The sequence below is a fragment of the Marmota flaviventris genome, chromosome 13, assembly GCF_047511675.1.
Source record: "Marmota flaviventris isolate mMarFla1 chromosome 13, mMarFla1.hap1, whole genome shotgun sequence".
Lineage (NCBI taxonomy): Eukaryota > Metazoa > Chordata > Mammalia > Rodentia > Sciuridae > Marmota > Marmota flaviventris.
The window spans coordinates 70,955,812-70,968,053 of NC_092510.1; the positions used below are offsets into that span (position 1 = coordinate 70,955,812).

At 49.9% G+C, this 12,242-nt stretch overlaps 1 protein-coding gene across 4 annotated transcripts in view; it reads left to right on the forward strand.

The window, feature by feature from the left end:
• The window catches only part of Tmod1 (tropomodulin 1), a 93,671-nt gene that overhangs the window by 47,034 nt on the left and 34,395 nt on the right, over positions 1-12,242 (forward strand). For all 4 annotated transcript variants that reach the window (XM_027930841.2, XM_027930842.2, XM_027930839.2 and 1 more), the window contains exons 5-8: positions 1,574-1,663; positions 2,564-2,694; positions 4,494-4,601; positions 7,286-7,429. In XM_027930841.2, coding sequence (XP_027786642.1) covers positions 1,574-1,663; positions 2,564-2,694; positions 4,494-4,601; positions 7,286-7,429 — 473 coding nt within the window. The remainder of the gene's footprint in view (positions 1-1,573; positions 1,664-2,563; positions 2,695-4,493; positions 4,602-7,285; positions 7,430-12,242) is intronic.

Genomic DNA, 12,242 nt, shown 5'->3' on the forward strand with positions numbered 1-12,242 from the left:
ATGCAACCTTGCCCTTGTGAAGTAACTCTTCTCTAGAGGGTGGTTGTACAGATTAGTGTCAGACGATTGTTCTCAACCTCTGCTGCACCTTGAACCTTCTGGAAAGCTTTAAAAATGTTGCAGATGCCTGGGCCCCATCCCCCCAGAGAGTTTAGTTTAACAGGTCCAGGGTGGGCCTGGGCCTTGGGAGTTTCTAAAGAGTCCCTAGCCTTGCACCCTGCAACCAGCTTGACAATCACTGATCTAAGGCACTTCCCTGGCCCAGAGCCCCTGGTGTTGCAGCCCTTGTTTTGACCACCTCAGGTCCCACTTCTGGCCCTCTCCTCTCACCTCCTTTACCCTCTAGCCCCACTGGCCTGCCTTGGCCTTTCCCATCCTCCATCCCTGTCTCCCTTCTCTCGACTTGGCCAACACAGTCACCCTTCCCTGCCCAAGCCCACTTTGATGTTCTTCCCAAACACGCTGAACTTTCCAACACTTGTCACATCCCATGCTTATGTGTTTGAACGGTGTGGACACTCACTTGGTGTCCTTTCCCCCATCTGACCATCAACTACATGAGCAGAGACCCTGACCCTGCTGTTCTCCCTGCCCTCTTCCCCAGCCGGGCCCTCAGCAGGTGTTCAATAAATGCTGAACAGTGATTGAGTGGAAGAATGGCCGAGCACGGGAGTGATGAGGTCCCACTGGCATTTCCAGAAGGATCTTTCTGGCTGCTCTGTGCTGAATGTTGGGAGGGAGAGGGTCAGAAGGATAGGACAACCATTGTGCCACAGCTGTGACAATACAGATGCTTCTGAATGAAAGATGGGGGGCATCCTGATAACCCTACTGTATGTTGAAAACAGCCTACATCAAAAACACACTTAATACCGGCCTTCCAGACATCACGACACAGCACCCCGGAGAATCTTGGTTGTTTTCCCTCGTGATTGTGGGAGCTGGGGCTCACTGCCACTGCCCAGCTTCTTGAAAGAGTGTCCTCCCAAGTATGGCTAGCCTGGGAAAAATTCAAAATTCAAAGTCTGTTTTCTACTTGATGCATGTTTCTTTCATGCCATTGTAAATTCAAAAATCATAAATTGAACCTTTGTAAGTCGGGTACCATCTGTACAACCACAAAAGATAGGGCCTCAACCAGGACAGAGGAGATGGCTTGGGAGGTGAGACAACCAGGGCCTGGGGGGTGGAATGGGCTTGGGGGAGAGGGAGCCATGTGGCTGAGGTGTTGCATGAGGGAGAGGTCAGATGGCAAGGTGAAGAGGGATCCATAGGAAGATGGAGAGGCTGAGAAGGTTTCCTTCTATTAGGTTAAATTGGGTGGGGCATGCCAGTAGGAGCTTAGGGGGACCTGGAAGTCTGAGGGCAGTGGTCAGAGAAGTCTGGGAAGGATGGTGATCTGAGAGTCACTCACATGGAGGTGAGAGTAAAGATAACATTACATTTTAACATTTTTTGCACAAGTGTTTCTAGCCATTTCTGTGAGCTAAGTTCCTGGGGTGGGGAAGGTGGGTTCAAGGGAGGTATCTCTGTCTGCAGGAACAGAGTCAGAGAACTTCCTCTGTCCCCACAGCTATCCTGGGCATGCACACGCTTATGAGCAACCAACAGTACTACCAAGCCCTGGGCAGCAGCTCCATTGTGAACAAGGAGGGACTCAACAGTGAGTACATGGCCCTGACTCCTGGTGGCTGCACCCCTCGCCTGGCCCCCTTACCCCCTCACAGAGGGCACCTTGGAGGAGATGAGTCCTCCTGCATCTTGCCTCCTCTGCTCACTGATGCACTGACTCTTTGCAGAAGTTCTAAAATCTTGTGTAGCCAAAACTATTCATCTTGTCCTTTGAATGTCCTGGAATTTTCTGTTTTGTTTAAAGAAAATGTCATAAAGTATTCTCCTACATTTTCTTCTCAACATTTGGAGATTCACTTCTTATGTTCAACTTCTTAATCCACCTGGAGTTCACATTTTGTGTGTGGGATGGGACTAAACTTTCATTTTTTGAATGAATATCTAATTATATCACATCAATGGTGACATTTATCCTCTCCCCACTGGTGTGAGGTCTTGCTTTTATCATCAGTCTCCACATACCCATGAGGGTCTGTTCCACTGATCCCTTTGTCCTTTCCTGGGACCATATCCCATTGTCTTAATTACTCCACTGCACTGTTCCAAGCTGACATTTGGACCCAAAGGGAAATAAAGGTGCCAGAAAAACAAGAACGCTTCCTTTGGGAAGATGTAGGCATTTCCTTTCTTCCCAGGCTATATCATGTCCTCACCAGAGTCCACTGAGATAATGAGCATGGCGAGAAGGACTATCCCTACTTATAGAGGAGGGCTGGAGGGTCAGAGTTTGAGAGGTTCACCCAGTTCTTTCAGAAAGTCAAAGCCAGAGCCCCAACCTCCTGGCTCCTTCACAGGGCTCCTTCTGGCACCCATGACGTACAGGCTTCCCAAGCACCCAAACTGCTGATGCTCCCTTTCAGGGTGTCCTTGTGTTGAAAGAAAGTTGTCCCTGTCTTCCTGTGAGCCACCTCCCTCTCCCTGGTCACTCTAGGTGTGATTAAACCTACACAGTACAAGCCCGTGCCTGACGAAGAACCGAACTCGACAGACGTCGAGGAAACACTGGAGCGGATAAAGAACAACGACCCGGAACTTGAAGAGGTCAACCTCAATAACATCCGGGTAAAGTTCCTTTCTTTCACTTCCCCTGTGTGTGCGTGGGGTGGGGGTTGTCCATGTCACCTAGATACCAACAGTCTAGGCCTGTTTAGACTCTGGATGTTTCTGAATCAGATGGCACATGTCCCAGATGGGAGCATCTAAGGGGGTGAACAGTGTAAACAAGTGCATCCCACGGTCCTGGTTTCTTTCTGAGCACATCAGGCCCAGATGTTCACCGTGGGTCAACCCAGCTTCCATCTGGAAACCTGCCATGTTTTTCAAAACGTAGAGATTTTCTGAGATACAAACATTGAGTCAGACACACGCTTTAGCACATGATCTGGAGGCTGGCAGAGTCCAGGGCCCGCAAGGTTCATGGGCCTGTCAAGCCCTGGGCAGGCCCTGCCCCCAGCCATCACTCCTACCTCCTGCTGGATCATGTTCAGGCTCCCTCCAGCCTCGTTCTACAGCCACAGAAGGGAGCTGTTGGCCCAGTGTCCAAGGAAATAGCTGAGCTGTTTGCCCTCATCTCTGTGGACCTCTCCCCGGGTGGCCATCAGGGCAGAGGAGGGACAGGTGGACCAGGAGCCCCACCCTGGAAAAGGCTGTAGGAGGAATGCCAAAGCGGGCACAGCTGCCCACCCACCTGCTCAGCCCCAGGCCAGCAGGATTAGTTTGGGGAGGTGGGGGTAAGACAAGAAGCCAGACCCCGCTCCAGGCTCCTCTTTCGTTTCTTCTCCACTTTCCAATGTCGGCCAGCCCCTGGGCACAATCAGATTGGAAACCTGGGCCCCAGTGTTCTCCTCCACCTGGATCCCCACTCTGCTCCCTTGGGAGCTTAAGTGACACTCTGAAATGAGAGCTCAATAAAAATACAGCCAGGCACTCTCTGCCTCAGTTGTGAACTCCCTGGGAGGCCTCTGCTAAGGGCTCAGACTCCCTCCAGGCCTCAGTTTCCCTGATCTGGTCCAACTGCCTCATGACACAGTTGCGTCTGTGGTTTTCACCTGAGGACATTAAAAATATATGTACCAGCTGGGTGCAGTGGTGCATGCCTGTCATCCTAGAAACTTCCGAGCCTGAAGCAAGAGGATCCCAAGTTCAAGGCCAGCCTCAGCAACTAACAGAGAGCCTATCTCAAAATAAAAGGGCTGGGGGTGTGGCACAGTGGTAGAGCACCCCTGGGTTAAACCCCCAGTATTACACACACCCAAACACACACACACACACACACACAACAATGCCCAGATTCTGATTTTATTCGTTTGGGATAGGCTCTGGTATTAGCAATTTGTAAATGTTCCCTAGAAATCGCCGATGTACCACCAGAGCTGAGCCTTCTGTGTAGATGTCTGTGACAGAGTATCTAGTGCAGCCCCCACTTCTGATTTCTAGAAATAGGCCCAGAGAGGGGAAGGAAGTTCCCCAAAGTCACACAGAGAGTCAGACACACTGCCAGGGGCTAAGGGATAGATCAGGCTCAGCCCTGCCCCTCCCCGCAGCCCTGAGCCCACTGCACAATGCAATGCTGCTCTCGTCTCTCAGTGTCTTGATTTTTAGCTTCTTCTCTGACTTTCACATGCACAGAGGAGAGTTGTGGGTTCTGTCTGAAAATTCAGAGGTGATTTTCTCAATTTATGTGCCAGAAATTTCTCCCCAAATCTTTGCCTTCTGGGACAAAATCCATTTCGCTTTCTGGCTAGGGACGTGTTGGGACTAGGATCCAGGCTGTATATGTCAGAGGGTGACTGCCCCAGGTGCCTACCCACCTGTCCCAGGTGGAGACTGCTGATCACCCTCTGCTGCCTTTTTCTCTGCAGAATATCCCTATACCTACCCTGAAGGCATACGCGGAAGCCCTGAAAGAAAACTCCTATGTGAAGAAGTTCAGCATCGTGGGGACCCGGAGCAATGACCCTGTGGCTTTCGTATGTACCTCTTCATTCTGCTGAATTGAAGTTGGGGGGGGTCTGAAATTAGGGTTACGCTTGTGGCCTCAGGACCATCTGTATCCAGGTGAAAGAATGGCGCTAGGAGCCAGAAGGGAACACGGGTGGGACCACCGTTGCCCAGTACTACCTGTCATCACCCCAGCCAATCCTCACGACCCCCCTGCTCTCAGAGGTGTGGGCCTCCCCACTCTGCACCTGAAGAACTAGAGTTCAGAGAGGTCAAGCAGCTTGCTTAGTCCAAGTCACAGAAGGAACGAGAGGCAGACATGAGATTCAGATGAAGTCACGGACCCGTAAAGCCAGATCTGTCCACTCAGTACTTCACATTTGGGGCAAAGCTCTGCCCTCGCTGGGCCTGTTTCTCATTCCTAAACTCATTGTCTTCATCATTAGGTCCCAATGACCAATTTGATTTTCCCCCCTTGTCCTGAAAGATATTGCTGATTAAATTATATATATTGTAAAATAACCATTAATTTAAAAAATATTTGATGCACATTTACTGAGAGCCTCAGTGTACTTAGCTCAGAATTAGGCTTTGGGAATTCAACTGTGACTGGTCTCAGCTCCTTTTTTTTGGTGATGCTGGGGATTAAGGGCCTTGTGCATGCAAGGCAAGCACTCTACCAACTGAGCTCTCCCACCAGCCCCTCAGCTCCCATTTCATGTACACACGGGTCCATTTGGCCACGCAGGCAACTAAAAGATAACAGCACAGTGTAACACCAGTAGCAGGTAAAAAGTGCAGGAATCAGCTTAATCCATTTAGTTGCAATAAGTTTTCTTCTGATTGTTAAAAAGAGGAGGGACAATTTTCTTCAATATTTTTGAAATGATAAAAAGAGCTCACAACATCCATGGCTGCCAGAGGGAACCTCTGGACTGATGACCTCTGAGTTCAGTGGGTCCTGAGTTTGTCTATGGTGACACAGCTGGCAAAGCCACATGCACCATACACTACTAGGGCATGGATCAGAAACCAGGCATGTCCATGCTGGCACTCAGCTCAATGCCACAAGTGTTTTTTGGGCACAGACTTTGTGCCAGACCGACAGCTGATGTCAGCCTGTCTGTACCTGCAGACCCATTGTCGAATTCTGAAGTGCCTCGTGCCAGTGGCTAAGCCAGGAATCCAGAGCCCTGTACGTGCCCTGCTGCCTGCCTTCACTCTTCCCCTGTGCCCTTCACTGTGATCTAACATGCAAGGGGTTAATAAGTGACATGACAGCCTCCAAGACCTACTCAGCCCAAGGCCTGGCCCCCCAGCCTAGTGCAGCTAACTACTTTGGTGATTAGGCCAGGCCAGGTCTTTCTGGGGAGCAGGGGCTGTCATAACGACACAGAGAGGACACAGGTAGGGCCCCTGTGGAAGAGCTAGCCTCTTCAGAAAACAGGTATGGTCATAGAGAAAGCCACCACCCCATCCTGGGGACACAACTAAAGTGTCATAGAGAAAGCCACCACCCCATCCTGGGGACACACTGAAGTGCCATGGGCAGGAAGGGGATGATTTTAGCATGGAAGATGTGCTGGGAGCTGAGCCTCTGCAGGGACAATGCCACACAGCAGGCATTCCTGGCTCCAAGTGTCCCTTCAGGGCCCACTGATCACTGTGTCCCAGGCCTCTCAGCTGTTGGTGTCTTCTTTCCCCCATGACACATCGTTTCCACCAACTGCTAATTAGCTCATTTCCTTCGGAGGCTCTGATTGCCATCTACAACCCCTGGCTGCATCTCTCTGAAACGTGCTGAGGGCCACCTGAGCCCTCCTCCAGCTGGCCCTGCTCCTGCCTCGTGGGGTGCTTTCCCAGCCTTCCTCTTCTGCTCCCTGGTGCTCGGAGAAAACAGTGACTCTTCAACAGAGCAATAGAGGAGAAGCTGAGAGCACACAGGGGAGGCTGAGCCTGCAGTGGTCACCCAGCGAATGTTGCCTGAAGCCCTACTATGTGCTGGGCTCTGCGTGGGCACTGTGGGCACCATGGGACACTGGGGCACGTTTTCAGCCCAAGGGTCTGATGGCAGAGACACACCAGGATAGAAACAACTGTGAACCTAGGAGCACAAGTTCCATGAGGGAGTTGTGGGTAAATCAAGAGGGCACAGAGCTAGCTGAGAGCCAGCAAAAGCTCTTACAGAAAGGGGCGTTGAGAATGGCCTTGAAGGACAGGCAGGGTTTGGACGAGTGAAGCAGAAAGAACGTTCCGGAGGCAGCGATGGCAGGTGAGGGGAATCAGTGGGAAAGCACTGAGCATGCGGGTCTGTGGGTGGCTCTGCTGGAAGAGGGCAGAGGAGGAGAGGCAGGCTGTGGAGATGGCGTAGATGTGACTCCATAGCATGTAGAGCCACCAGAATGGGAAGTTACACTCCATGTATGTGTGATATGTCAGAATTCACTCTACTGTCATGTGTATCTGAAAAGAAGAAAGAAAAAAAGCCCCACTGGGTGAGGGGGGCGACTGAAGAAAACAGGGATGTTTGGAAGTGGCCTTCGGAAGCCAGGGATGGTTGCAGGGGAGAAGAGACCCCTTCAGAGACGTGTAGGTGGAGGAAGTTCCAGAGATCATCTGGCCTGCACCCCATGGAATTTGTGGATCCACCCACGAGGGGCTCCAGCCTGCCGGGGTGACTCACAGGTGTCCCTGCTTTCCTCCTGTGGTCAAGGCCCTCGCTGAGATGCTGAAGGTGAACAAGGTCTTGAAGACGCTGAATGTGGAATCCAACTTCATCTCTGGAGCTGGGATCTTGCGCCTGGTGGAAGCCCTTCCACACAACACTTCTCTGGTGGAGCTGAAAATCGATAACCAGGTAAGATGGGCAGGTGTCCCCGTGCCCTTCAGTAAGCACTCCTTGCTGATCCGCGTTTGTCAGCCTGCAGCTTCATGGAGCAGGTGCCATTGATTATGGAAGCTCCAGTGCCCATATGTGGGGACTCCACAGTCCACTGGTCCATGCCCTCCACCCTGGGAACCTCCTCGCCCATCATTTCTACCACGTGCTCAGCCAGCTTCTCCTGGAAACCTCCTCGCGATGGGGAGCTCATTCCTTACCACCCTCGCCCTTCACTCTTAGGCTTCGAGAAGATCCTTCCTTAGACTCAGACCAGCTGGCTCCCTTTCTATGCCCCGGTTGTTGGGTTTAGTTCTGTTCTCTGCTGCCCCCAGGACATCTGATCACAGATCTTGTAAACCACTGGGTTAAACATCCCTGCTTTCTTGAGTCACCCCCGCCAACCCAGTGGGGCTTTTTTTCTTCTTTTTCTTTGTTCTTTTTAGATATACATAACAGTAGAATATATTTTGAATATCATATATACATGGAGTATAACTTCCCATTCTTGCAACCATTCTTGTACATGATGTGGAGTTACACTGGTGGTGTATTCATATATGAGCATAGAAAGTTATGTCTGATTCATTCTATTGTGTTCCCCATTCCCATCCCCCTCCCTTCCCCCCATTCCCCTCCCAATCCAGTGAACCTCCCCGCCCCCCGCCAGGCTATGCCCCCCATGAGAGAACATTTGACCTTTGGTTTTGGGGATTGGCTTATTTCACTTAGCATAATAGTCTCCAATTGCATCTATTTACTGGCAAATGCCATAGTTTCATTCTTCTTTAAGGCTGAGTAATACTCCATTGTGTGTATATATCATTTCTTTATCCATTCATCTGTTGAAAGGCACCCAGGTTGGTTCCATAGCTTAGCTATTGTGAATCGAGCTACTATAAACATTGATGTGGCTGTGTCACTGTAGTATTCTGATTTTAAGTCCTTTGGGTATAAGATGAAGAGTAGGATAACTGGGCCAACTGATGGAATCATTCCAAGTTTTCTGAGGTATCTTCATACTGCTTCCCAGAGTGTTTGAACCAATTTGCAGTCCCACCAGCAATGTATAAATGTACCTTTCCCCCCACATCCTTGCCAACATTCATTGTTGCTTATATTCTTCATAATTGCCATTCTGACTGGAGTGAGATGGAATCTCAGTGTGGTTTTAACTTGCCTTTCTCTAATTGCTAGAGATGTTGAACATTTTTTCATATATTTGTTGACCATATTTCTTCTTCTGTGAAGTGCCTGTTCAGTTCCTTTGCCAATGGGACTTTTGATTGTCTTCACCATTCAAGTTACTCCCTGGGCACATCTTAGTTTGTCTTTATAAAGTTACTGTTTCTCTCTGATTTCTGTGGTTCCATCATTTATCTTTTGGCAGCTCTTACGGTCCTGACTTTCTAAGAGGGGGTTAATAACAAAAGTTGAATGTAACAGTAGCTTGTACATGGTTGAGGGTCTGCTGCGGACAGCTGTGTGCTACCACCTTGCATCCACTGTGTATGATCTTCACAGCCCTGCAGGATGTGTGTATTACCAACCCCAGTTTGAAGAAAAGAAAACTGCTCAGAGAGGGTTAGACAAGCAACTTCCTCAGGGTCTTAGTCAGGATTTGAACCCAGGTCTCTCTGACTCCAAAATCACACTTTATTCACTGCCACACCTGGCTTCCAACATTAAAATGCTTTCTTTTTTATGAACAGGGAACTCAGGGTTTTTTATTTTTTCTTTTTGTTTTTTCTTTCTCTCTCTCTCTCTCTCTTTTTGGTGTGTGTTTTTTTTATTTTGTTTTGTTTTTGGTACCAGAGATTGAACTTAGGGGCACTCGACCACTGAGCCCTATTTTGTATTTTATTTAGAGACAGGATCTCACTGAGTTGCTTAGCACCTTGCTTTTGCTGAGGCTGGCTTTGAACTTGCAATCCTCCTGCCTCAGCCTCCAGAGCCCCTGGGATTACAGGCATGCACCACCACACCCAGCTTTTCTTTTCTTTTCTACAAGAAACTTTTGAATGGATGTTGTGTAAATGTATACATAGGAAAAAGACTGAAAGGAAATATCACAAAATTATTAACAGTTGTTATTCCCAAGTAAGATTAGGGAGATTATCAGTACTTTAAACTTTTTTATTATAAAGTATTCAAACAGACAGAAAGTGCATAAAACATAAATACACCGCTTAACAAATCCTAACAGCTGTGTGAACTCTGTCCAGGCCAAGAACTAAACCTTTCCAGTTTCTAGAAGTCTTTGTCCACCTCTTCCCAGTCAGAGCCCTTTCTTTTTCTTTTTTTTTTTAATATTTATTTTTTAGTTTTTGACGGACACACATCCTTGATTGTATGTGGTGCTGAGGATCGAACCCGGGCGCACGCATGCCAGGCGAGCGCGCTACCGCTTGAGCCACATCCCCAGACCCCAGTCAGAGCCCTTTCTTTCCAAGCTCTTTTCAACTTGCTCCCACTTCTGTTCCTGCCTCCTGGAATGTTCTCTGACCCCTGCCCTCTTCCCTACCTGGAGAAACCCGTCTTCCTCGGCTTCAGCTAAAACCTCTCCTCTGCCCAAGTGATGTTCCAGAGCAGCTGGAATCAGCTGGCCAGGACTAACATGCAGTTTAGTGATGGCACAGGGCATGTTGGTACCTTGAAATCACCCTGCTGGACACCACCTAGCAGGGTAATGGAGCACTGCCACCTTCTCTCAGCCTTCATATTTCCTCTGAGCCTCTGCTCTGGTGCTCCTCCTCTGTGTCCCCCTAGCACCTCAGCTTCCCTGTAACCTCTCGGAAGCTGAGCTATGTCTGAGCTATCTCCATATCCCAGTGCTCAGCCCAGGTCCTGGTCCTGTGGGGGGGTGCTTGGTAAGCAAGGTCGCCTTGGGTGGCTGTGTGGATTGTTCACTGCATAATGAGGTGGCTGGCAAAGCGAAACGCAGTGCACAATCCACTCTCCAAGCTGGTGCCATGGTCTAGGGCTTTGTTTACACAGAGAGGGCACTTTTTTTTTTTTTTTTTTTTCTAATTCATATGAAGAGCCACACAGGCCAGCAGCAGCCTTGCAGGGTGAACTCCCTGCTTGGGACACCTGGCATCTCTGTCACCCGTCCCAGCCCTCCCCCTCTCTACCCTTCCTACCCTCTCCCCTGATCACTGCTGACTCTGCTCTGTGAGGCAGGAGGGCCAGAGGGATGGAACAAAGGCATGCAGCGGGCTTGGCAGAGGCCCCAGACCAGGCCCTGGGCATGAATGCTCATGTGACTCCAGGCCCGGGCCAGGCAGGAGGCAGGGTCTCCCCAGAGTCAGCTGAAACCTGACTTCCTGGCAGAATGTTAGCCCTCAGCTACAGGAGTACTGGCCTCCTGTCATTGAACTGCCCATCTTGCCTGTCACTGCGGTCCCCCTAGAGCCCAAGACAGAGCCAGTGCTGACTGACCATTGCCCTCACCCCAGCTGAACACCCTGGTTGTAAGAACATTTGCTTCCCTGAGCCTCAGTTTCCCGCCTTGGAAAATGAGAATAATAAGAATCTACTTCTAAGGAGATGAATTCTGGTAGCTTTTAAAATCATTCTAGGTGATCTAGGGAGTTCAGACATTATTCTAAGGGTTAATTTACCGAGCAGGCACCATAAGCTCTTAGGAGCCATACGGAGCGCTTTGTATCCATTATCTCATTTAATGCTCACAATGGGTAGCTGAGGATACTGTGCCAGGCAGCCCTCCTCTGGGCCTGGGTCCCCAGAACCCCTCCTGAGATCCACTTCCACCCATTCCCTCTTGTCCCCCAGCAGCCCCAATGCTAGTCAGGCCCCCCATCTTGGCAGCCATAACCCCTTCTGGTCTCCCAGGCCTCAGTGCCCCCTCTACCCTAAGTCTCCCACAAAATGTCTCCCAGGCCTGGGCAAAGCCGGCTCCCCTCAGGTACCTCAGTCCTAGACTGGGATGAGCCGGAAGTAGGACAAAGAGAAGGTGTTGAGTGGCCTCTGATTTATTTCTCATTCTTGGTTAGTCACTGAGGTCCTCAGAGGCCAGAGCTTTTGCCTCAATCCTTGTGCTTGTAACCTGTGTCAGTGAGACTCTGTCCTTTTTCCTTATACGGCCAAAGAAAGGAACTTGGGGAGTTCCACCCAGGGTGACATGCAGCCCGGCAGGCTGGCTCACAGAAATGGGGAACTTGGATTCTGAGGCTGTTTGTTGACTCAACCGCATCTCCAACGGCGATGTTGCCCTGACACCCGGAGAGGGTAGGAAGGGACTGAGCTAGGGCCAAAGAACACTGAGAAAATGTCCAGCCCACCTCCTTCTACAGGTAGGGGAACTGAGGCCCTGAGAAGGGATGGGACTTGCCTGAGGTCACAGATCAGGTTATCAGCAGGGCTGAATTGGAACTTTGGTATCCTGGCTGCATTTATGGACAAGAGAGACCCTGTCAGCCCCCAGGGATCAGACTCAACAGACCAGGTACCTGTGGGTCCCTGCCCAACTCATAGCCAAGTGGTGTTTCTCTGTCCTTCCTGATTCACCCTCCTAACTCCCAACCCAGCTGCCCTTCAGAAGACGTCCTCAGAACAGACCAAGCCTGAAGGCATGACTCTCAAATGAGAAAATGTGTAAGGCTTAGGGGATATTAGCCAGGTTTCCCACTTCTCCTTTCAATATCTGACAAGGAAGGCTGTGCTTAATATTTTGAAGGGAAAATAAGGGAAGTGGGTTATGTTTTCTTGCTTTTCCAGATCAGATAATTTGGTTTTGGCTTTTTTTCCCCCTAACTAAACATTATTTGTA